Here is a 26942-nt window from a genome sequence, read left to right as displayed (position 1 = left end):
TGAGAGAGCGAGAAGGACTTCCGGTATCTCCAACCAATGAGGTGATTCCACATGCGGACACTGAACACCGCATTCGAGAAGAAACGCGATTGGTGCTGATGAGGACGCTGCTGATTCCGCAACACACAGGCAAAGCAGGCGAAGGGAGCCAAGCTGCAACTTACCCACATGTTTAAATCATCCATTCGGACGCAATTTTTCCGGGATTCGCTGTTTTGAATGAAAGGGACAAAATTAACAACATCCAGCTGAGACAGCAGCGTTGATATGTTTTTTTTCTCCAAGGTCTCACGAAGCAGCTAGCGAAGCAAAGCCGGCGAATTCAAGCAGAGCCAAAGGACCAGAGGCATTAGTTAGCTAGCTTTAGCCAGTTAGCCGCTCGCTAGCCCGGGAGCCGCTAATTTGTCCACTCTCGCCGTACACCTGTGCGCCGCGCTGTCCTGTGTTGGAACGACTTAGCTCGTAACACTCATCGCTGTGGGTTTCCGCTTAAATAAATATCTATTTTTAAATTTCAATTACGGTGACACCGAAGGAGGGGGGGTTAAAAAAAACCCACCTTGATAGGTTGAGGTTGGAACCAGCCAACTAAGCGGTGTCCTCAAGTGGCCATTCACCATGGACAACGCACACACAAAGACGGTGGAAGAAGTTTACAGCTTTTTTAATGTGAACGAAAGCACGGGTCTGAGTTTAGAAGAAGTGAAGAAACAACGGGAACGATATGGGCCAAACGGTAAGGAGCTGGTTTACATAGGTTTGTTCAAAAACAAGAAGCTATTCTCCCGGCGCCGCGTTATGGCCCGTGGCTCTAGATATGTAACGGGCGAAAGAGCAAAAAGGAAGCTTGCTTACGTCACCATGTGCATGTTGAAATACTGGAAACCATCTCTTCTGGGACCAATTTTATGAGCAACTTGTGTTTATCATCCTACTACAGTATCAGTGGCTGTTGATGTATTTCACTTGTGCTGAAATATGCTATTGTGTATCAACTGCTTAAGTTTAACTGCTTGTCCACCTTTTTTTGCCTTCGGTATGAATGGGATGATCTACAGAACTACCAGCGGAGGAGGGTGAGTGAACCATTCTGTATGCTTGGGGGGGCAAAAATGACATGCATATGTTTAAAATGTATCACACTTAATTTTTCTTTGATCTTAACCCCCCACCCACCAGGTAAATCACTTTGGGCACTAGTGATTGAACAGTTCGAAGATTTGCTTGTGAGGATCCTTTTACTTGCTGCCTGCATATCGTTTGTAAGTATAACACATGTTATGTTAGCAGTGCGGGTGATGTGTGCAGTGTTCTTTCAAACACTACTGGCTACTCATAGTGGTAATAGTCAGTGAAGAGGTTGTGACACTTGTACAAGTCATTTACTGGTAGTATTTTAATGATAGTATAGTGACAGAGTCATTCGTATGGAATACTTGAATAGAAGCGCTTGCCTCATCTCCTCCAAGACTGATTACTTAGCGTTGAGTACAAAATGTAATACTAAAACTTGGCTTTCAGCCAGTTGAACATAATTTATGTTCATTTCTACCACCATCCTTCTTTCAACCTCTCAGTGATGAGTTTAGAAAGCTTTTTTTTCCCCCTTTTCTCTCCACAGTTCAGCTTTGTCAGCCTACACATCGTATATAGTTATCATTTTGTAATTGATTCTGTGCAGATCATAGCTTAGGAAGAAAACTGTTCAAAATAGGAAAGAAAGTCACCCAGAATTTGTCTGGTGACAAAACCCAGATTCATATTTCTTTTCCGATTCTGTGCAAACACGGCATTGCTCTTGAAGCAAATCATAAATTATCGCGGCTTCTTCAAGCATGTTGTTTTTATAGAGATTTTGTTAACACATCAATGCTGCAGAAGTCTGTAATTCAAAAGGAGCACTGACGTTGAGGCAGTTTGGGAATGGGTGAATCTGCCACTGTAACAAGTCTGAATGCGTGGCGTGTTGTTGACAAGAGCAGCAAACATTTGGCTGTTATAAAGAGAGAAGGCGACAGATGCATGAGAAGTCGGTATACTTCTGCGGTGACTGATTTTCCTGGTGTTAACATACTGCTACAGTATAGCGAGGACTAATATTTGGAGTCATTACTTGTCCGGTATGAACAAACATAACTTCTGAATGCTTTATATTCTTGCCACCGATAAGTGGCGATCCCCAGCGTAGAGTATGCATGACACAGTGGTAGGTTCAGTATCCTGTGGCTCTGCTTCTACTCTAGGATTGGCCACTGGCCCGTTGGCTCAGACTATCCTGAGACACCAAGGCATGGTGACAACAGCCAGCTATGCTTTTCAGAGTTTATAAATCATCAGCTGTAGTACTCGGCCTGCTCTTAATCACACCACATGCAGACACATTTACATTTACTTCAGTGTGAATATGAAGTTATATGCAGACATTGGTTAGATGTTACATTAAAACATTCAGGAACCGATGGGCGGAATGTAAATTTCTTTATTATAAAGTCTAAATTTGATGTTTGATTGGCAGTGCTGAAATAGGTTGGAGTAGGAGAGAGGCAGTTGACACACTTCTCTCCTGGCACAGTTTCTAAAAGAAGGGAAAGTGATTAATACCCTCTCACACACTTGGCCCCATTTGCAATGCTGTCAGAAGCTGGCTTGGTATAATCATAAAATTTTAAATGATTGTTGATGATTAAAATAATTTTTCCAACCACTCTTAAGGCAAAGTGAGATTCTAGCACAACTCCACCAACAGGCAAAGTTCATGGCAAACAGTGTAAGGAAATAACAACATGAACCTGACAATTACTATTGTCCAGAAAGTTGATTGAAAGGCCTCAAGACCAAATTGTAACTGATCATAAATAAATATTCAGTTTAAGCCAAAGTTTGACTTGTTTAATTTTGTTTGGCTGTGAGATTATGTTTGCTGGTTTCTCACATTTAATTTATTTATTGAGTTCTTTTATAATATTTTCTCTATAAAAGAGTTGTAGCATTTCATGTGAAACAAAGCTGGAGTCACTGCGCTTGTGGAGCTATTTGTCTTGGGCTATTAAATAGACAATCAGCTGAAAATAGCTATGACCTTTTCACCTCCCTTTTCTCCATTCATGTGAATGACGCAATGTGGTGTTCAGCTCTGATATTTTCTGTTTTATGTTGTGATTTCAAAAGTCCTTTGTATTTTGATTTGGTTGCTAAAGGGCAGGTTTTGTGAATTTAGGCACTGCATCTTCACCATCAAGCCTGCAAGCTTGTTCTACTCGAGTCACCATTCTTGCGACTCTGTGAAACCAAGTAAACTCAAATTATACAACTTCAGTGAATAATCTAAAATATAATTCTGTGTAAATACTTCTTCTGACATATGCAGGAATATTCATTACTGGGCGTTCTTGGGTAAAAAGATGCCATGTCATCCCAGGCCAGGGACTTTAGTGTTACTCATAGCTCACACTTAAGTATTAATTGCTTGCATTGTGTTTGATTCCCTTAATTTCTGTTTTGTCTGCAGGTCCTGGCCTGGTTTGAAGAGGGAGAAGAAACCGTTACAGCCTTTGTGGAACCTTTTGTTATCCTTCTTATTCTCATCGCAAATGCCATTGTAGGAGTTTGGCAGGTAAACGAAATTGCAGTTTTGAATCTGAATTTGCATGGGTCATTAAAACTTGGGACATCTAATGTCCCCCCGGCTTGCTGCCGGTACGTTGGGGTTTTTCCCAGTGGATGAGAGGGTTTGTTCCCTGCGCCTCAGGGTCGGGGAACGGGTCCTGACTGTCATCTGCGCTTATGCGCCGAGTGGCAGTTCAGAGTACCCAGCCTTCTTAGAGTCCCTGGGGGTGCTGGAAGGTGCCCCACCTGGAGACTCTGTTGTCCCTACTGGGAGACTTCAATGCTCACGTGGGTAACGACAGCGAGACCTGAGGGGCGTGATTGGGAGGAACGGCCTCCCTGATCTGAACCCAGTGGTGTTTTGTTATTGGACTTCTGTGCAAATCACAGTTTGGCCATAACGAACACCTTGTTCGAACATAAGAGTGTCCATAAGTGCACGTGGCACCAGGATGCTCTAGGCCGCAGGTCGATGATCGATTTTGTAATCGTATCACCAGACTTGCGACCATATGTTCTGGACACTCGGGTAAAGAGAGGGGCTGAGCTGTCAACTGATCACCACCTGGTGGTGAGTTGGATCAGGTGGCGGGGAGGACGCTGGACAGACCCGTGCACCTAAACGCGTGAGTGAGGGTGTGCTGGGAACGTCTAGCAGAGGCCCCAGTCCGCGAGATCTTCAACGCACACCTCCGGCAGAGCTTCAACAACATTCCGAGGGAGACGGGGACATTGAGTCCGAATGGACCATGTTCAGCGCTCCATTGCCGGGCTGCTGCATTGAGCTGCGGCCGCAAGGTGGTTGGTGCCTGCCGTGGTGGTAATCCCGAACCAAATGGTGGACACCAGAGGTGAAGGGAGCCACCAGGCTGAAGAAGGAGTCCTATCGGGCTTGGTTAGCCTGTGGGACTCCAGAGGCAGCTGACAGGTATCGACAGGCCAAGCGGAATGCGGCTCGGGCAGTGGCTGAAGCAAAACTCGGGTGTGGGAGGAGTTCGGAGAGGCCATGGAAAAAGACTTTCGGACTGCCTCAAGAGATTCTGGCAAACCGTCAGGCGTCTCAGGAGGGGAAAGCGGTGCTCTACCTGCACTGTGTATAGTGCTGGCGGTGCGCTGCTGACGCCGACTGAGAAAATTGTCAGGCGGTGGAAGGAATACTGAGGACCTCCTTAATCCCACTGACACGTCTTCCGAGGAGGAAGCAGAGTCTGGGGATGAGGGAATGACCCGCCAATTTCTGGGGTCGAGGTCACTGAGGCAGTTAAACAACTCCTCGGTGGCAGAGCCCCTGGTGTTGATGAGGTCCGCCCGAGTTCCTGAAGGCTCTGGACGTTGTAGGGCTGTCCTGGTTGACACGCCTCTACAATGTTGCGTGGAGATCAGGGGCAGTACCCTGGACTGGCAGACCGGGTGGTGGTCCCCATCTTTAAGAGGGGAGACCGGAGGGTGTGTTCCAACTACAGGGGATCACACTCCTCAGCCTCCCTGGGAAAGTCTATGCCAGGGTGCTGGAAAGGAGAGTTCGTCCGTTAGTCGAACCTCGGATACAGGAGGAACAATGCGGTTTTCGCCCTGGTCGCGGAACACTGGACCAGCTCTTTATCCTCTCGAGGATACTTGAGGGTGCATGGGAGTTTGCCCAACCAGTCTACATGTGTTTTGTGGACTTGGAGAAGGCATTCGACCGTGTCCCTCGGGGTGTCCTGTGGGAGGTGTTGTTGGGAGTATGGGGTGTCTGGCCCACTGCTACGGGCCATTCGATCCCTATACAACCGTTGTAAGAGTTTGGTTCGCATTGCCGGCAATAAGTCGGACTTGTTTCCGGTGAGTGATGGGCTCCGCCAGGGCTGCCCTTATCACCGATTCTGTTCATAATTTTTATGGACAGGATTTCTAGGCGCAGCCAAGTGGCGGAGGGCTTCCACTTCGTGGCCTCAGAATCTCATCTCTGCTTTTTGCGGATGATGTGGTTCTGATGGCTTCATCGGTGGGGGCCTCCAGCTCGCACTGGAACGGTTCGCAGCCGAGTGTGAAGCAGCAGGAATGAGGATCAGCACCTCCAAATCTGAGGCCATGGTTCTCAGCCGGAAAAGGGTGGAGTGCCCACTCCGGGTCGGGATGAGTTCCTGCCCCAAGTGGAGGAGTTCAAGTATCTCGGGTCTTGTTCGCGAGTGATGGGAGAAGGGAGCCGGAGATCGACAGACGGATTGGTGCTGCGGCTGCAGTGATGCGGACGCTGCACCGGTCCGTCGTGGTGAAGAGGGAGCTGAGTGTAAAAGCGAGGCTCTCAATTTACCGGTCGATCTACGCCCCGACCTCACCTATGGCCACGAGCTGTGGGTAGTGACCGAAAGAACGAGATCGCGGATACAAGCGGCAGAAATGAGCTTCCTCGAAGGGTGGCTGGCCTCTCCCTTAGAGATAGGGTGAGAAGTTCGCCATCCGGGAGGGGCTCAGAGTAGAGCCGCTGCTCCTCCACATCGAAAGGAGCCAGTTGAGGTGGTTCGGGCATCTGACAAGGATGCCCCTGGGCGCCTCCTGGGTGAGGTGTTCGGGCATGTCCCACCGGGAGGAGGCCCCGGGCAGACCCAGGACGCGCTGGAGAGATTATATCTCTCGGCTGGCCTGGGAACGCCTTGGTGTTCCCCCGGATGAGCTGGAGGAGGTGGCTGGGGAGAGGGAGGTCTGGGCTTCTCTGCTTAGGCTGCTGCCCCCGCGACCCGACTTCGGATAAAGCGGATGAGGATGAGGATGGTCATTAAAACTTGGCTACCTGAGTGAAATGTTCATGTACTGTTATGAATACTCGGCTTCCTTGTAAGCAGATAGGTTTTCCACATAACATCACACTTAGCTTATCAAGTAACTCTACTCATAAGATTTTAACCAAATCTACTAAATGGTGCTTAGAGGGGTGAGCAGGAAGTAGTTTTTTTTTCCCTACCAGTTTCTGTCTTGCCAGTTATTCATCGTGCCATTAAAAAGCTTAACATCACAAAAAAAATATGCATAGATGTTGTGTAGCTTGTAGAAGTCTCTCTTAAAATGAAATTAATAATGTTGTGGACAAAGAAGATTTGATCAGATTACCAGTCTCCATTATTCAGATTATGTGACAACTTATTTGCACTTCTTCCTGTCTCCTCATCCTACGTATGCTTCGCAGTCTGAATGAATCTATCCCCTCTCCATTAACCCTTGTATTCCGAGTATCAGTTGTTAGACTGCATTAAGACTAGTTTGGATTTTTTTCCCCCGATTGTGCCTGTGTTTTTTGTTTTGTTTTTGTAAGATCAAACAGAACATTTCAGAAATGAAGAAAACATAACTTACCAGACATGATGTTTTATTGGCTTCTTGTTTATTTAATAGATAATTTTGTCAAAGATTTAGAAATGTCTGAGGAACATCTAGGGGTAGCCCTTCATGATAAACTGTGCTTAATATCTGTAGACAAATTAACTTCTTCCCTGGGGTCAGGGTTGAAAGATCAGGCATTTTGTTCAATAGGTTTTCTCCTCTCACTCTGTGCTGATGTAATCCAAACTGCATATTTGCTTGTTAAAGCCACCTGGGGATAGAATTCCAATTTACTATTTTGATTTATTTATGTGATTATAAACCACACTATATTTCGTCAAAGACACCTGGTAGGCGGGTGTATATCCGCTGGATTATCTGGAAAAGTAAATGTTCGTTGAACAGTCCTGCTGAGGCTTGTGTAAATGGTGAGCTGTTAAGTGCCTGTTTGCCTTTGCTTATTCCTACAAAGCCACTATGAATGATGTAGAATGGAAGGATGGTCTGTTTGCTGCTTATCATGTTGGTGGTGATCTCGGGCCTACCTGTTCTGAAGTTCGGCGGCTGTAGTTTTGTATATGTTCCCTTAACTGGCCTCACCTTTACTGGCAGCCATTTTAAGAGCTTTGTATCCATTTTTCTGCACTCCCTTACAAAGACCATAACTTGTGTGCCTGGTCTTGTTATGTCTATTCATGTGCAGCCTACTTGCAGCTGTGTTAAGAGTTGCCACTCAAACTATGCAGTCTGTAAGCAATCAGCCAAACAAAGAAAAGTAAAGTAAAGAATGGTAAGGAAGGAAATGAGCAACACTGTAAGGAATATTTGGGAAAACTGATGTAAAAATGCAGCTGTAGTATTTAAAATGAGGACAGTTTTACATAAATTGGGCGTCCTATGAGCGTAACTGTAAAGTGTTTCACTTCTGAAAATGTAGCATTCCTACTATTTCAGCCTTTTGCAACACCACAGTGTTTACTCTGCTTCACTTCCTCTCCTAGTTCACTTTGTCCGTTTGCTTACATAAAGATAACTCTCCACTCTCCATTATGTACATTGTGAATAGCCGTACACTGACTATCCAAGAAGTCGTTTTATTTTCACCTCCCTTTTCATCCTCAGCCTGTGAGCTGCATGTGTGGTGCTGGCTTGTTTTTAAGTCGAATTCCTGTTTCTACTTCTAAGGAACGAAATGCAGAAAATGCCATCGAAGCCCTTAAGGAGTATGAGCCAGAGATGGGGAAGGTGTACCGCCAGGATAGGAAGAGTGTCCAGAGAATCAAGGCAAGGGACATTGTGCCCGGGGACATTGTGGAGGTGGCAGGTAAGACTAAAAATATCAGGTGTACACTAATATAAGATGCATTGTAATATTCCAGATGTTGTTAGATGCTGCCAGGTTGTCATGAAAGAAGCAAGGTAGCCAAACAACAAAATTAAAAACACTGTTGAGGATATATTGTGAGAAATTTTTAATCTTTTTGTCACTTTGGTTCAGGTCATTGAAATCGCAACAGGACGTGCAAAGCAACATCATAACGATTGTTAGATTTATTCATGTTTTTTCACCATGCTTTTCTAACAGGATAGAATGTTATTTCCTATTGATTTGTCTACATCAGTATTTGGTTTTAGTTTCCTTTTTTTAAACTGATTGCATGCAGTATTGGTAATTCTTATGTAAAAACTTAAAGGTGTTTAAAAGCATGGCTGTAGTCCAGCAGTCATTTGCTATTGTTAAACATAAGATATGCACAGCTCTGTAAACATAACCAGGTATGATGTACTTTTTACAGTTTTGAACATGTAGACACACAGCTGATCTCTCATCCTGTTTATCTCCCTAGACTATTTCAGAATAATTGTAGTACCAAGTAAGTTATGCAATACAAGAGCAGAGGTTCAATCTATTACTGAACATTAGTTGGCTGACCTCAGCTTGGATAGAGCCACATATGTTTATGCGTTTTGCGTCACTGCTCCTCATTACTCTGTGTTGTGTGTTTTCTTACTAAGACTTCATTTGGTCTCTTTTTATCTTTTATCTTTGTTCTTGTACTCGGTCTTGGGTTGTATATTTTTTTTTCCCTTTATTCCAGAGGAAAGCTTAGTGGAGTGTGTCTGTAATGCTTATCACAAGCTTACAGAACCGTTGTAGAGTGAATAAGGATCCATTGCCTTTAAAGTAAATGCTGTGCTGTGCTCTGACAGATTTGTACTTGAAAAACAATCCCAGTATAACTTGATTTTTAAAATTTTGCCATTTGGTCAACAATATTCCTTTAACTGTGGACGTTGTGGAGGTGCATTCATTTGTTATTGTTGGACAGCTGTTTCTTGTAAATGCATATCAATTTTGAATACATGAGATGGCAGCAGTGACAAAACCATATTAAGCAGTTTGGGGGGGGGGGAAATGCCTTGGAAATCATCATGGCTTGTAGTGACACACCGCTGCTCCACAGTGAAGAGAATATTAGTTTTCCGAAATAAATCACAAAACTGAAACCTAATGGCCTCCAACAAATGATAATGAATCACGGATTGAAGGTAATTTAAAAACAAGAGATGGAATTGTATGGCCACTTTCCAGTTACTGCTTGTTGATTACACAAAGTGCTTGGCCCCTGTTGTGCTTCAGTCTACCTAAGTTACAAACGCATCCATCATATCATGACAAAATGCCGTAGAGTGAAGATAAACCAAAATGTAATTGCTTCTGCCTGTCTGACATGACATGAATAGATCCACCAAAGATAAGCATAAAGTACTTTAACATATATCGCCATATATTCAACAATTATGCCATGTTCAGAGTCCCATAGGTCATTCAGCAAGTCTGACATTTTAGTGGGACAGTCACTAATTCAAACAGCCCACTTTGCATGCTTTATCAATGCAGTTAGATCAATGGGATTTAGGGTCTGCGATAACAGGATGTTTGCATGGCCATTAATTAGATAAATGATTCCTTGAGTACTGACAATAACTTGATTAACAAATTGTGTGCATATATTTTTTGTTATCAGTGTTGGGGAAAGCACCTTGTCAAGCCAGTGAGTTGTATGTGTTATAAAGCAGGATAGTGATGGGTATAATGTCAGTTGCAAAGTACCCTGCTGGACTGGGGTGCATGTGGTTTATATCCTCCTTTCACAATCTCAGATGCTTTATCAGAGCAGTTGTTAAGTGCTTAGCTGACGTGTGTGCTGAGTGTGTGAATTGCTCTGGTTATGTGCCTTGCAGTCCTTCATTTGTATAGACATTTTTTCTCACTCTTGCTCTCTTTTCACTCACTATAATCCATAAGAGCAGTTTCTATCTCAAAATTGTCTCAACAAAAACAGTAGTTAGATATTCGTTATTAAATTAAATTGTCTCAGCTGGTATTAAACAAAAATCGTAGTCTGAGTAATTTTTGTGAGCAAGAGGAGGGTCAGGATCTGGCATTGTCTGGGTATAGCTGCTGCTACTGAGAAGAGCAAGCTGTTACTGGATTCTCTTGCTTTTCTAAAACTACTGTTAAAGCAAACATTAAAATGTCTCCGACATGTTCGCATTCAAAACTGAAAGCAGTAAACACAAATTGGTAGGATGAGTTGATGTTTTGTGGAGCTCTGATATGCAAAGTTCAGGCTAAACACACTGGCCATCCATTATATTAAAAATGCAGCCACAACAGTGACTGACTAAACATGGTGGTAGTTTGGAGTCAATGCTGAGCAGAAGTTCAGCAAATGGGGAAGGAAAAAAATTGGTTAACCCAACAGTCATTGTTGCGTTTTCAAGTGTGAGTAGAGTCTTTCTCCTACTTAAAAAATAAAAAATGCATCAGGCCAGAAAGGCTGATGTAAAACTCCTTAAAATCACTCTGGAAATTGTCCTATTAAAAATTGGTGTGATAAGCACATATTGAACAAACAGTTAGCCTGTGCGTTTCACCCTTATCTGTCATAAATATTTTCAGGTGTGTTAGTTTGTACCAGTGTACTCAAACTGTGGGGCAGACCTCACTGAGGAATGTAAACAAGAGTTTGCTGATACAATTATTGACCTGTTAATTACACAAAATTCAACTTGCATCTTTTTTTTTTTTTTTTTTGGTTAATGATTGATTAAAATCGTGGAATGCAGGGGTTGAACTATTTTTAACATCTGAAGAAGGGCATGCCAAAAAACGTGATGGCTGTTGGTGTAGATGGAGATTAACTGCTAAAATGCTCATCTTGTTAGAGATCAACTTTCCCGTTGAAACCTTTTTGAAATGAAAACACATTGGTTTCAGTGTAACAGCAGCTGACTTATTTTATAGGCTTTGTTGTCTTAACTGTGTACTTAGTTTCCTGCGTTAATGTACTGGTTTTGTTTGCTTTCTGCACTCGACTGACGTAACAGCCAGTTCTTTGTGTGTGTGTTTTTTTTGTTTTGTTTTTTTTTTTCTTCCTTTTTTCTTGACACATAAAACCCATCAGCTCTGTTCTCATTGACTTACAGTTTTAACCACAGCCTTTGGGCAGTGGTCACCATTAATGTGTTTTAGCCCAGAGGAAGAGACAAGACAGGATGTAACGTGTAGAAAAGATACAGATTCAATTTGATGAATAATTTCTGCTCCAGATGGCCAAATTTCCTCTCATTTTCAGGAGTGCAGGATGGCCTGTTTATTGTCATCACCCCTAGGTATTTCTTTGTTGATTTTTGGCCACGAGAGGGGAAGAGGAATAAATTAAGAAGAACAGAAAAGTTGACAAAAGTATTGATCCATTGTTGCAACTTACTAAACATTACATGAATGGACAATGTCCTGTGTTTGTGTGTCCTCAGGGGTTGTCTTGATTCCCCAAATTCTTAAAAGAAGTAGAGAAGTCACTGGGGAGGTGGATGAACTCATGAAAGGTCCCAGGAGATTGGAAGCCTACGTGCTAGCACATCAGAGAGTCTGAGTCACTGGGAGAGAAAATATACAGCCCCCAAGGCTGCGAAAGTTTCACTGGACCCCCTGTGAGTGGGTGCTTGTTGTCTTGATTGCAGACAGATTCATACATCCTGAAATTCAGGCTATATTTTAAACTTATTATGTATTAGCTTATATTTTACAGTCCCATTGAATCATGGTTTTGCACCACGATAAGGTTGGAAAGTGGGAACACAGACCCTGAATAGTGTCTGAAAACAGCTTCTGTCCTTAGAAACTGATGTGGCCTTATTGGTTAAGTTGCTGCCTGACATTTGTCCTGCACTCAAGGGAGCAGATAATACAGATAAAATCCTTTTGTTCACAAGGGAAAGGAAGGGGGTCCCAATCCCAGGGGCTGTCCACTCTGGAAAAAATAAAATGCCTCTAAGTTGATACAGCTGCAGTCCTGGGTGACTGCAGCAATTTTTTTTGTAGATAATTGAAAAATATTTACAGTAATTACTCTTAACAAAAGGAAACTGCCACTGCGCAGAGCCACTGTTAACTGCAGTTTATGCTTATCGATCTAATACTAACTAATGCATGCTTTTCCTTTTGGAATTGTAATACGATCACAATTTCCAGATAAGCAAGACTGTCATGATGATGAACATATTGTACATTGTTTGTCATGGGGTAATGTATTAAGTTATGGGTCTTAGTGTTGAATAACATTTAGTCTGTGGTTGTAGGCAGAGTATTCTGTGTATTGTCTGTGAAAGTGGGTTAGTCTGCTTGCTCTGACCTTATTCCTAGTATACACCAGTGGATTGAAAATAGCGACATGCTTCACTATTACTCTAAGGTAGGAGGTTTTCTAATTAGTGAGTTTTAAAAGTCCCACAGGGCCTTCTAATATTTCCAGTGACTACAGTTCCTTAATTCCTTTTTGTCCTCCCCCATACTGCACTTGTTCATCTTCTTCACTATCTCATATCTGTTAATGGTATTTCGTTTGCAGGCAGGCAGGTGACTATGATAAGGATTTTGACGGTGTTTGGACAACTACAGAACCAAATTTGGTAGTACAGCTGGTGCAGTCCACGAGCATTACACTCAATATGAACCCAGCATTAACACATGCTACAGCAATAACATTTTTATATGAATTGTGCACTGTACACATGATGTGAAATGGTGTGGTGATCAGCTTATATTGGTTTAGTTTTAAGTAGAATTTCCTCACTTAAGTCTGTTGGTGGCAAAAGCTGTCACAAATTCACGAGACTTGTCTGAATGAACGAACTATCTGTATGCAAGGACATGTCATATTTGTTTCTATTTCAGCTTATCTGACGTAAAACGGGTTTTCCTTGCTTAAAAAAAAAAGAACTTTTTTACTATCCCCCCCTCTTCAAATCCAGCTGCATGTTTTCAACTGATCAAAATAGTTTTCCCATTTTTGGATGTGTGGTTTGCAGGACTCATCTAATCCCTCTTCCCATTCCTCTCCTACATCCTCTTTCTCTTCCTCTTCTCTGAAGGGTACCGCAGGCCTAAGGGTTGGTTTACAAGTCTGTCATCACTCTCCATTATCCAGGGGTCTCTTAAGAGCTTCTGGGTCATTGCTTTTACCTTTACACTTTTAGGCCATGTGATGTTTTAGTGCATGATGAAAGTAGTGTTAGTGTTCATTTGAATCCAAAGTGGCTTTAAAAAGAACAAAAAACATTGACTTTAAAAAACATTGTTTTATTTATAAGGTAAAGTTTGATACATGAAGCATAAGTCTAGTAAGACTTTTTAAATGTTTGTATTTCCAGCCTCATCCCTGAAACGTTCAGTAAGTCTTTGCAGATCAGACCCACCTGCACGAGGAAATCATACAAAGTAGTGGTTGCTAATAAAAGTCTGTTGCTTTAATTGTACTTACTGTCTTTATACAGAGAAAACACTAGTTTGAAATTTGGTGTGTATTTACATTTTGTGATTGTGTTACTGGGGCTCACTAAAGCCCTGTGTTAGTGGAAAGAATGAGCAGTGATCTACTTGCATCCTGTGCAGGAGATGAGTGGAAAATTTAATAATTTTTGAATTCATGGCGCTCTTCTAACTCTCAGGCTTGAGTTGATTGTTTTATTACTACCAGGGAGCATGAGATGGGATAACATGGCAGTTCTTGTGTTTAGCATTTGTGTGTGGTGATTAATATTTATTTATAGCTTTTAACCCAGGTTTTCTTTTTCCTTTTCATGATAAAATACTCTAAATTTAGTAGAGTATTTTTACATGTGGGGTATGTGCATGCCTCGGTATAATGTTGCATCAGATAATCACAAAACTGCTTTTGTAAGCTGCATTGTTCAAAGTATCTATTCATTAGTTGTCAGTCCCATTCAAAGATGCATTTAAGTTGTTAAGAGGTACTTAGTTATCTCCTGTCTTGTTTCTCTCCACAGTCGGCGATAAAGTGCCTGCAGACATCAGGCTCACTTCTATCAAGTCAACCACACTGAGGGTAGACCAGTCGATTCTTACAGGTAATTTCGGAGTTTAGCCATTTACTTTTTTAAATCTTTATTTTGTATTTGTGAGCTCTGTGTCATACCCACGAAGAGTGATTGTACATATACCACCATCTTTTAATGCATTTCCATAGCTTTATATTTTATGGTTTCTTTCTTGTTCACGCGTTGCTGCTTTTTAAAAAAAAAAAAAAAAAATTATTCATTTATTTATTTTCCCCTGCTACCTCTGACCTTTTGATCAACCCAGACATGTAACAGCAGGAATAAGCACTTTGTCTCCTTTTTCTGCACATTTTCATTGCACTCAGTTGTCATGGCTGCTCAGCTGTGACAAAAAGAAATGAGTGATGTGGATAAAAGGCAAATGGATGATTGTGTGGGTGGATAATTGGACAATGAGGTAGATGGAAAGAAAAATAGAAGGGGAGAATATTGAAGGATGGATAATGTAAGGGAGAAGAGTTTATGTGAATCAAGTCCTTAAATCGCTTGTCTTGCTCTGCTGCCTTAATTGGTAGCAAATTCCATGGGATATTTTAGTGTTTGAGCTATTTTTCTCCCCTCTTTCCTTCCCCATTCATGGCCATGCCGCCTGTCAAATGCTCCCTGCCTTACTCTATCAGAAAATGTGCAGTCTTGCACAGTTGATTACACACAGAGACATACACACATCAGATGAGGGGTTTGAAAGGCAGTGGAATTGCAGTATTTGATAATTGTCGGGCCTGCTCAGTCAGCTGCAAAGCCTTTTCTGCACATATCTGCCCAAAGTGTCAACCAACCATCACAAGTACCACTACATGCTCTGCTGTGTAGAAACTCTGCGTCTGCTTCCCATTCTCTTATCTTTTGTTTTCCTCTACCTGCAGGAGAGTCTGTGTCTGTGATCAAACACACAGACCCAGTGCCTGACCCGCGTGCTGTCAACCAGGACAAGAAGAACATGCTCTTTTCAGTGAGTCACTCACTAGACCATCTTAGGTGGTTTGGTGTCATTTTACACTTTTTTTTTTTTTTTTTTTTTTTTTTTTTTTTTTGGGGAGCATGATTCCCCCTTTCCATCTTTTCTATCACCCAGAGTACACCTATAAAAGCAACAGTGTGCTTCTATTTACATTTTAAGTATCTGTTTTTGAAATTTGTTTATAAAAGTTATTTGATTTGTCCAAGTAAAACCTCTTCTGTGCGTCTCTAACCGGTCTCAGAGAAGTAGTTATTGACGAAGGGGAAAAACTGTCTTAAGATTTTGTTTTCTACTGCCTCTTTATTTTTCCCCCATTACTCCACCAGGGTACCAACATTGCAGCTGGTAAGGCTGTCGGTGTGGTGGTTGCCACAGCTGGCAACACGGAGATTGGCAAAATCCGAGATGAGATGGCTACAACGGAGCAGGAGCGTACACCCCTGCAGCAGAAGCTTGATGAGTTTGGGCAGCAACTCTCCAAGGTTATTTAAATTGCATTGTTTTGCACATTATTAGGGATGGCCTTTTAAAAAATAAATAAATAAAAATCTAATGTTTATTCCATTTGATATTAAAAGATCTTTAAATGAAAAATTTATTTTTAATTCAAGGTTATTTCACTGATCTGCATTGCTGTGTGGATCATCAATATTGGACATTTCAACGATCCAGTTCATGGAGGTTCCTGGATCCGAGGTGCTGTCTATTACTTCAAGATTGCTGTGGCTCTTGCAGTAGCTGCAATTCCTGAGGGTAAGCTGGACTTTTGCAAATGTAGTTCTGTCCTTGATATGCTTGCTTCATTTTTCACTACTTCACGATGGAGAAACAGGCGAATAAAGAATTTTCCTCACTTAATAATCCTCTTTTCTGCTGTGGCTCCGCTGTTACTGTTTTGCAGGTTTGCCGGCTGTCATCACTACCTGCTTGGCTTTAGGAACACGGCGTATGGCCAAGAAGAATGCTATTGTCCGCAGTTTGCCCTCTGTAGAGACCCTTGGCTGCACATCTGTCATCTGTTCCGACAAGACTGGCACACTGACGACCAATCAGATGTCTGTGTGCAGGGTAAGAAAACAGTGGGCAGTCGTTTTAAGTGCATGACAGAAGGAAGATGGATCGTAGTGTATCTTTAGTGGATTTAATGTATTTTTGTCACACCAACATCTAGGCACATCAGTGAATCTGAGTTTGGTTTTGGGATTACTCTTAAATCCATACTGAGGAAAACCGTTTGGAATCTCTGTAGATTGGTGTTTATGTGCCAAAAGTGCCTCACTGTGGATCTGTTAAACAGCATACCACTGTAATTAAACATTATGTGATTATGGTGAGTGAACATAACTTAAAGCGGACTCTGAATTTTCTGGACTCTGAATGAACCCAGCAACCAGTACTGAATCGTGGTAATATTAACTAAACACTGTGTCACTGTTTGACTGTAAAATTTCCCCAATTCATCTTTAAACATAGTGATTTACTGAGCAATAAAGCCTTCTCAGGCTGAATGGCTAACAATAACACAATGAAAGAATTGAGTTGTACATATTTGGGGATGAAATGAGATTCAGAATTACAGGTATTTTTTTTTTTTATCATCCCTTATTAGTGCATGAATAATTTTATACTGTATCTTTTTACAGTCTCTTGTAATACAGCAGAATATGTATTCTTCCCTCCTTTTCCTTCCATCTTTCTCAGTGCTCTCAGCCCCCACCCCCATTCAGGCAGCATGCTGATCAGTATGCAGTAGTTAGTCACTTGCAGCAAAACCAGTAGAGTTGCGTAACTGACCTTGTGTCTCTTTCGGCTGCCCCTGTGTCTCTATCCCTTGCTCATCCTTTAATTTTCTGCAAGCTACATCTGCAGTGGCCAAGATGCTGCTGTCCAACTAGGGCACTACTGAAATTTGCTGCCATGAGTGACTGAAGGCTTCTGTTCAGCGCAGTGCCTTTTTCTTGTTCTCGTGTTTTGTGTAGGACAGCCAGTGACGTCACTGCCTTTTGAAGTCTTGCTAGTGCCTGAGGATAGTGCAGCCATAATGCCAGCTCATCATTTTATTCAGATATTTCTATTTTCATCCCCTGAGCAGCTTTGTTCTGCTCCTCTCAGTTTGGGGCAAATGTGGAATGAATAATCCATGTATTTTTGAATTAATGCACACTTCTGAATGACAGAGCTAGTGCTATCTGCCTGAAAACCTCTTTGTTTCCTCTCATGTTATCCTTGCTCTTGGTTTCTGACATTTTTGCCATATTAATTTTATGTTTAAGCAATATTTATAGGCTGTAATTATGTGTTAGGACTCCACACAGGGATTCTTTGCCTAACTTGCTGTAAGATGACATTTATTGAACCCTCCCATCAAAGCGCTTTGTGGTGTCTGCTTTGGCTCACCATTTCATCATTACACTCTGTTCAATGTTAGAGTGGACTCAAGGTTTCTTTGATGTGGATTGCAGTCTGATGCCATCTGCTGGACGCAGTGTGCATTAGTCTCTCAGCTTTCCCCCTTTGCCATCTTTGGACTTTGATGCTCTAGTTATAATGTCATCAATACAGCATTGCACAGATTGGACGGGAGGCTGAGCTGGACGTGATAGTGGAAGATGTTGAGTTTTTCATTGGGAGCGATGAAATGAGTATATCAGAAAGACAACTTAGGTTGAGCATTTTGGAGAAAAGAGTTACAGAAGTAAGGTTGAGATGGGTTGGTGGATGTATTGGACAAAGGATGTTGAGGAAAAGGTGAAGATGTCAGAGGTGGTTTGTGGATGTAGTGTGAAAAAAGGACATGTAGAGGGTTGCTAGGGATGGGGTGAGATGGAAGCGACTCCTAAAGGGAGCAGCCAAAAGTCTGTGCCAAAAGTTATTTATACAGACAATAAATATGTTATGTGAGTTTCAAATATTATAATGAATTCAAAAATGTTTCTTTTGTTCCTCTAGATGTTTATCATTGATCGGGCAGAGGGTGATCACTGTTCATTAAAGGAATTCACCGTTAGTGGCTCCACATATGCCCCAGATGGACAAGTGTGAGTATTCAGTCTTCTATGCCTCTAAGTTTTATTTGGGGCATCTTATAGAAAGATAGACATAAATGCTTCATTTCCATTTTTGATGATTCTTCAGTTTCTACAAATTTGATTTTTCTTAACTGTTCCTCTGATATTTATTTATTTATTTATTTATTTATTTTTGTTAGATTCCATGATGGAAAAACAGTCAAATGTTCCCAGTATGATGCGTTGGTGGAGCTGGCCTCTATCTGTGCTCTCTGTAATGATTCCTCGCTGGATTTCAATGAGGTTTGCAGTATTAATGGTTCTTGATCCTTTAACACTAAAGTGAAAGCACATTTACATGTTTTGTGTGGCAATTTCCACATAAAACATTAACACTGATTAAATGACCTCCTTGGGGTTTTTTTTTTTTTTTTCTTCTTCCCAGGCCAAAGGTGTGTACGAGAAGGTGGGTGAGGCCACAGAGACAGCTCTCACATGCCTGGTGGAGAAGATGAACGTGTTTGATACAGACGTGAAAGGCCTCTCCAAGGTTGAGCGAGCCAACGCCTGCAATTCTGTATGTAATTGAATGCTTTAAGTCTGCATTTCCTTCTCTGTCAGTATGCAAAAATGTACAGCTTTTCACTTTATTAGAGAAATTCTTATTGGTGGTTGGATTTTGTTGCATATTTAGGTGATCAAGCAGCTGATGAAGAAAGAGTTTACCTTGGAATTTTCCAGAGACAGGAAGTCTATGTCTGTGTACTGTAGTCCTAACAAAGCACGCTCCTCAGTTGGCAAGATGTTTGTGAAGGTAAGAAATGCAACTACTATGCATTATTACAGGATTTGAAGCCCTGACACAGCTGCATGTTAAATGATTTTCTTCCTTAGAGGTTGGTCTTTGCCTTTCTCATTAATTGATTGGTTCCTGTTCATAGGGTGCTCCTGAGGGAGTGATTGACAGGTGCACACACGTTCGTGTAGGCAGTAACAAGGTACCCATGACCCCTGGAATCAAGGAAAAGCTAATGTCTGTGATCAGAGAGTATGGAACAGGCAGGGACACCCTGCGCTGTCTGGCTCTGGCCACACGAGATAATCCCCTGAACAAACATGAGCTGATGTTAGATGACTGCTCTCGATTTATTGAGTATGAGGTGAGAGCTGAAGCAGATGGATCGGATCACTTGATTATCTGAAGACAGTTTCTTTTTTCTTTTTTAGGTTCCTTAATCTGTGATTTTCTTATCTTGCAGACTGATCTGACATTTGTGGGTTGTGTGGGCATGCTGGATCCTCCCAGGGCAGAGGTGGCAGCCTCTGTTAGGCTCTGTCGCCTTGCTGGCATCCGAGTAATTATGATTACCGGAGACAACAAGGGTATGTGACAGTCGTATCTGAAAAATTAAAAGCGAAACAAATCAGAACACCCTGCTACTCTACAGATAATTAAAAAAAAACATGGCAAATACAGCTTAACCAGCTTGTTTCTTTCCCAGAAGCCTGAAGTAATAATTACTGCGTTCTCATGTATATTCCAGGAACGGCTGTGGCTATTTGCAGGCGCGTTGGTATTTTTGGAGAAGATGATGACGTTTCCAGCATGGCTTTCACTGGCCGAGAGTTTGATGATCTGTCACCTGCGCAGCAGAGAGAGGCTGTGGTCAAGGCTCGTTGCTTTGCACGGGTTGAGCCTTCACATAAATCCAAGATTGTTGAGTATCTGCAGTCCTATGATGAGATCACAGCTATGGTAAGAAAAAATTGTGTTCTTCCGTCATGCATGCACGAAAGCATCTAAAACCAACCATGCCATTTCTTTTCTAGATTTTTAATGTCTTATATACCATTTGGCTTTGTCACAGTTCTCTGCTGTTTTTCCCTTTTTTGCTTAGATTAAAGAAAAAGGAGCGCTTGGATAAAATTTCAGACGAATCATTTATTTCAGCCTATAAAAATATTTTCCTGTCCTGCTTTTCATTCTCACCTCAGACTGGTGATGGTGTAAATGACGCCCCCGCTCTGAAGAAGGCTGAGATTGGCATTGCCATGGGCTCAGGCACAGCTGTGGCCAAGACTGCCTCTGAGATGGTGCTGGCTGATGACAACTTTGCCACCATCGTTGCTGCAGTTGAGGAAGGAAGAGCCATTTATAACAACATGAAGCAGTTTATCAGATACCTCATCTCCTCAAATGTGGGCGAAGTTGTCTGGTGAGAATGACTTGCTTTTACAAACACACTTCATTCTTCTGAAATAAACACACATCATGGTTTTAGAGCACTTGATCATTTGTCATTCTTCTTTTTTTTTTTTTTGTGCAGCATCTTTCTGACTGCAGCTCTGGGGTTCCCTGAAGCTCTCATTCCTGTCCAACTGCTCTGGGTCAACCTGGTGACCGATGGTTTGCCTGCCACCGCTCTAGGTTTCAACCCACCGGACTTGGACATCATGAATAAGCCTCCACGCAATGCTCGTGAGCCGCTAATCTCTGGATGGCTTTTCTTCAGATACCTAGCTATTGGATGTAAGTAGTGAGAATCAAAGAGTGTACGTATGCGGTATGTGATACTCTACTTCAGGGGTCTGCAACCTTTTACATCCAAAGAGCCATTTGGACCCGGTTTCCACACAAAAGAAAACACTGGGAGCCGCAAATACTTTTTGACATCTAAAATGAAGAAAACACTGTATATATTGTTTTTTACCTTTATGCTTTGTGTGAACAACTAAGGCGTGTTGCTTATGAAATCCATGAAGTGCTACAGAGAAAATTACATTTTATTTATGCAATCAACACATTTTGAACTCATAAAGAAATATAACAAAAGGAAAGACACCAACCTGAACTAAAATGATCCATGTAGCAAACAAAAACTGTTGTCAGCCGCCACCCTTATATCTCCTTTGGGCTGTTGGAGCCTTGACCTGACTTTTAAAAAATAATTGGTAAAAAAGCTCTATGCTGCTGAAAAATGAAAAATAGATATTTGCAAAATTCTGCCTAAATATGTATTTTACCTGGTTAACGTGTGTGGCGGGGCGTGGTCTGCAGCGCCTTTACGTCTGCGCTATCTGTGCTGTTGTGTTGTTGGTGGTGTATGTCGGGCTGTGAGCTGAAAAGCTACAGTCGGCTGTATGCGTACAGCAACCGTGTGTGAAAAGTGGTCAATATAGAGATGCTGAAAAGCATGTTCATGCAAACATCGTCGGGTCTGCCGTGATTTGTTTACAATGGGACTTCTGCTCCTGAACCTCTGCGCACAGCGTCCGCTAATCGGGGCTATACGAAGTCAGTTTACGTAGGACTGTAAGCTGTCGTCTGTCAGGCGTGAGCGGTGTTTGTCTTTAACATAGTTCACGGTGGAGAACAGCTGCTGACATAATGTGGATCCGAAGATCCATAATTGGCCTACCTTGGGTTGAAAGTCTCGATAAATGCACGGCGTTTCGGCGGGTATACCGGCTTCCACGAGTGTGACACTTATTTTGAGCGACGAAAAAATAATAGAATATAATTTTATTTTTATATTTCAATATCACAATAACCTTCCAATTTAGAACTACAAGTTAAAAAGAACTAACATAAATAAAATACACTTCTAATTTATTTTCCCAAACCACGCGGAGCCGCAGTATAAGGACTAAAGAGCCGCATGCAGCTCCGGAGCCGCAGGTTGCCGACCCCTGCTCTACTTTATACTGTATACAGCAAGTAATTTGCAAGACGACTGCTGTTACTCCTATATGTTTGTATGTTTAACTTTTAATTGCTGTTTCATGAGCATCTGCGCCATTGTCTGTGTGTGAATGATTTTTTTTTTTGTGTGTGTGTCAGGTTATGTTGGTGCTGCCACTGTTGGTGCTGCTGCCTGGTGGTTTGTTGCAGCTGAGGATGGACCAAGGATCACCTTTTACCAGCTGGTAGAGCTTAATAACGCTATCATGCTAATTTGCTGCACTTTAATATGCCAAATTCTTCTGTTGGAGAACGATGCTGATCTTTTTTTCTTTCTGCCTCTTAGAGCCATTTTCTGCAGTGTGGTCCAGAAAATCCAGATTACCAGGGCATAGACTGCAAAGTGTTTGAGTCTCCTTACCCGATGACCATGGCCCTGTCTGTACTGGTCACGATTGAGATGTGCAATGCCCTTAACAGGTTAGGCATCTTTCACAGCTGTTGATCTTCATCTCCTCTTTTACGTTCACTCTCCAACTGTGTGTGTGTGTGTGTGTGTGTGTGTGTGTGTGTGTGTGTGTGTGTGTGTGTGTGTGTGTGTGTGTGTGTGTGTGTGTGTGTGTGTGTGTGTGTGTGTGTGTGTGTGTGTGTGTGTGTGTGTGTGTGTGTGTGTGTGTGTGTGTGTGTGTGTGTGTGTGTGTGTGTGTGTGTGTGTGTGTGTGTGTGTGTGTGTGTGTGTGTGTGTGTGTGTGTGTGTGTGTGTGGGGAAATGAAGATTCATGAGTTTTTCTTCTCAAGTCAGTGAGTGACACTTTAACAAACATCACCATTTGTCTGTGTTCCTCACAGCGTGTCAGAGAACCAGTCCCTGCTGAGGATGCCTCCATGGGAGAACGTGTGGCTGCTGGGAGCCATCTGCCTCTCCATGTCCCTTCACTTCCTCATCCTCTATGTGGAACCTCTCCCAGTGAGCATTATTTTTCATTTTGACACAAAATGTTTATTTTACTGTCAGCTGGATGGAAAGCACAAGAAAATAAACATTGCTGTGTTGGCAAATTTCCTAATTCTGTTACTTTGCTCATTGCTGTTTCTGTTGTTTCTTCTGTTCCAGATCATTTTCCAGATCACACCCCTGAATCTGACCCAGTGGCTTATGGTGCTCAAGATCTCGCTCCCTGTCATTCTACTGGATGAACTGCTCAAGTTTGCTGCCAGGAACTACCTGGAGCCCGGTAAAGACCTGGAGAAGCCTGCCAGCTCCAAAGGCTGCTCCCTGTCTGCATGTATGGAGGGAATCTCCTGGCCCTTTGTGGCCATTTCCCTCCCCTTGGTCCTCTGGATCTACAGCTGCGACACTAACATGGCCGACATGTTCTGGTCCTGACTGACTTGAGCACAACCTCGACTTTTCCATTCCCCACCCACTGCCGTCACTTCCCTCTTTCCCTCTCCTCTTCTCTCTCTGCCTTCCGTAATGTGTGTAGCTAGTGTGTGTGTGTATGTGTGCATTTGTAGAGTTAGTGTGTGTGCCTCTGCGTGCCACCACGTGCGTAAGAGAAAGGACCAACTTTGACACATAACAAATAATATAAAATGTTAACACTGAGAAGACGTCTGTTTTGAGGTGGTATAGGATTAATGAATGGGTGAGGCTTTAAATGTGAGTGTTAGAAGACCATCACTCCCATAGCTGTGGACTTTTTTTGTTGCTGGTGTGAAAGAAAATATACTGTTGCCAGATATTATTTTTGTTCATGTCAATATTGCCTTTACGGTTTATATTTTAATGATGGTGGGAATAACATGTCCTATGTCACTACAGTAAAAACAGCAAATTTGTTTTTTTTTTTCTTTTCTTTTATTTGTTTTTTGTTTTGTTTTTTTTGCTTCCCTCTTGATGAAAAGGAAAATTAGGATATCAGAAATAATTTGATCTGTACAGAAACTGAACACTATTTTATGCAACTTTTTTTATGGCTTTGTAAATTGTTTGACCAGCGTGGCTTAGACATACCGCCTTGATTTATTTTCTAATGTTTACCATTGTGTCTTCAGTATAAACTCAGAACTCTTTCAGAGAGGACGAGCTCCATGTGGCAGACAAGGACGGGGGGAAGGTTTGGGACTCAGAGTGAACCATTTGAATGCTTAGCTTACAACAAAAAAAACAACAAAAAAACCCCTTGATAAACAAAAGCCGCATGTCCTGTGACCAAGCATGAACTGTATGCGTTTCTCATTCTAATTTAATTGTGTATGGTCCCCCATGTTAGAGCGAAAATTAACTTCATAGATGTTTTTTGGTTTTTTTAACTATAATGATCGAAAATAAGTAAGTTTTTCTGCACTGGGCAGAGCACAGCTACCTCAATATAAGATTTCCTTTTTCTTTCGCTCATCTTGAGATCCTTTTCCTCAACAGTCTTGCTAAAGCGTAACATCTGAGGTGTGCCCCTATTCGCTTGTGCAGAAAACGACGAACAAAATCTCTCTTCCCTCTAACATTTTAAAGAATATATTTTGTATTGATTTGTGACATTAACTTTATTTGTGTGTGTGTTCTGAGACAGAACTGGGTGGGGATGTTGTAAGGTGACTACCATCTCCATGGCGTTTGATTCAAAGGATCATAATATTAAAATTTTAAGGAAGAATACTAATACAGCAGCTGCTCCAATGAATGGACTTTGGATTGCAAATTAAAAAAAAAAACCAAATGTTTTTTGTTTTTGTTTTGTTTTTTACTTTAAGAAAAAATACACTCATGAACCCTTTGAATCAAGTGTTTTCTGTCTTTATTTAATACAATATAGACCCATGATATTCAATATTATTCATATCCATTTTTTGTATGTGCATATAATACTTGAATACAGATCATTTCAGACATATGAATGCTTCAGTTTTCTTGGCACAACATTGCAGGCATGAGCTATTCATGGCATAAAGAACCTGTGTTTGACTCTTAGACTATTATTTAGGGGACTTAGTTTATGTTTGGTATACCATGCTTTACAGTAGTCTGTACTTGCTGGATCAGAGCCTATTCAGTCTACACTCATCTTAAGCATCACTGTGTTTGGAAATTCCAACATGTGAGAAAAGCCCATCATTAGCATGTGTTTTGAAGCCTGGGTTTGTTTGTGCTTGTGCGTGTTTGTGCGTTCCTTATAACAGCTGTGTGCTCTTTTATTTTATTTTTCTTTCTCCCCCTCAATGCCTACCACTGGCCACCCTGTCACTAGAGTGAGTATCCATTTGTCTTACACACTCCAGATATGCTAAATTAACAAGAAGACTCTTATAAAACAAAACGAATCACTCCCATAAATGGATGTCTTGTTTTGTTATTAAATTGAGAAGCATACGAGTCACTGAAGGGATGCAAGGGAGTCTTTAAGGACTATCAGTACATAGACAAACAGAACAAAACTTGTCTTTGGCCACATGCCACTACTGTGAATGCCACCAAGTGTTCTTCTTTTCACCCCTCTCACACTTGCTTATATTCACGAAATCTCTTGTGGTAGAAAATGTACAGTTTAACAAATGATGGGAATACTTGTCACCATTTTTAATTTTTAAGAGCGTTTTGTGCTAACTGTTTTTCCTCTTCCTTTTTTAGGTTGGCTCTCATAAATGCTTCGTATATAAGAGTGGCCTCTAAAGTTGCAGCCGTCCTACAGTCCAGGGTGTCCACTCACTCTGGCTTCTCACACACACACACACACACACACACCTCAGACACCATGATGACCAGCAGTATGTACCCTTGTGCAGACGGGGGGAGTAAATAATTAGGACACGTTTTACAATAACGAGACCAAATATGTAAGGGTATACTTCAAAAGGGTTTGGGAGCTTATACTAGCTCCTTTTGCCCAATGCATCACGACACGTGGCCACATACTTCTCGAGACACTTGTACCTCCGCGTGCAGATGCTAAATCATCGACACTGTTATGTTTTGTGTGCAGGGAACTTCTTAACGGCCTCAACGATCCCTCTTGCATGATGAACATATTTCCGACTTCCATGGTAGCTTGTCACATAGAAAATCTTTAAAACACTGGGTTGAATGGTCTTAGCTCTACATCAGTGTAAAAAAACATTCATGCATGCGTTTCAGCTGTATGTAGGCTTTGCAGTTTGTATTTATAGATTCTAATGTATTATATTCAGATGACATTAAGATATATTGCAAAAATCACTGTTTTTATTGTAATGGTTTGGGTAATTTGCACAATATTAATGTGGATAAATGAGTGATGCTAAACTTAACTGTACTTAACTTTAGTCATTTGAATTTTCCTCCCCTACTGTAACTACTGTAGGCTGACCACTGACCCATTTACTTTGAAGAAGTCTTTTGCGATGAGTACAACAGACTGACACTGATTCATTGGTAATCCTGCAATACAACTGTTCTGTTTGCTTATTGCCTCTGTATAATTCTGATTATGTATCTTTATGAACCGCTGTAAAACTGTGATCTAATTCGGGGGAGGGGGGCGGTAGAGTCTCTTCAGCGAAACCTGGTTGAAGAACAATAGTAACCATATTTTAAAAAACAAAACAAAAGACGATCATTATTGAAGACTAGCTATGGTTACCATGCATTACTGAGGTTGTGATTTCAGGTAAATAAAAATACATAGCATTTGAATTGTGTCTGCTTCTTTTTATTATTGTACTGAAGTTAGATGGTAAATGGACTGGTTCTTATATAGCGTTTTTCTACTCTACCTGAGCGCTCAAAACTCTTTCTACAGTAGGCTTCATTTACCCGTTCATACACCGGGTCTCTTTTTTTCTGTGCTTGAGTTCTAACATTCACGCACATTCACACTCTGATTGATGCACTTGAAAGCAACATTGGGTTAGCATGTTGCCCAATCATATTTGGCATTCAGACCAGGTATCCAAACACCAACCTTCAAATTAGATGATGATC

The 26942-nt window shown here is 41.7% G+C and overlaps 1 protein-coding gene across 2 annotated transcripts; it reads left to right on the top strand.

Moving 5' to 3' along the window:
* atp2a2b (ATPase sarcoplasmic/endoplasmic reticulum Ca2+ transporting 2b) lies at positions 1-26654 on the top strand. Of its 2 annotated transcripts, XR_005613760.1 has the most exons (24): positions 1-736; positions 1059-1076; positions 1180-1262; positions 3509-3613; positions 8092-8230; positions 14263-14343; positions 15201-15286; positions 15622-15777; positions 15907-16048; positions 16197-16363; positions 18245-18333; positions 18504-18606; positions 18749-18880; positions 18998-19117; positions 19245-19463; positions 19563-19686; positions 19848-20059; positions 20299-20519; positions 20631-20833; positions 22145-22230; positions 22332-22465; positions 22835-22952; positions 23100-25234; positions 25614-26654. XR_005613760.1 is itself a non-coding variant. In XM_031758823.2 (23 exons), exons 1-23 carry the CDS (start codon positions 619-621, stop codon positions 23370-23372), a joined length of 3129 nt encoding a protein of 1042 aa, XP_031614683.1. In that variant the 5' UTR covers positions 1-618; the 3' UTR covers positions 23373-26654. The 2 variants fall into 2 exon arrangements, 1 of the variants encoding a protein (XP_031614683.1); XM_031758823.2 differs by having other exon boundaries at positions 23100-26654.
* Positions 26655-26942: the final 288 nt, after the last annotated feature.

Source organism: Oreochromis aureus, linkage group 7 (genome assembly GCF_013358895.1).
Source record: "Oreochromis aureus strain Israel breed Guangdong linkage group 7, ZZ_aureus, whole genome shotgun sequence".
In the NCBI taxonomy this organism is placed as follows: Eukaryota; Metazoa; Chordata; class Actinopteri; order Cichliformes; family Cichlidae; genus Oreochromis; species Oreochromis aureus.
Note: the sequence above shows the minus strand (reverse complement) of the source record. Positions and strands in the feature narration are given on the sequence as shown.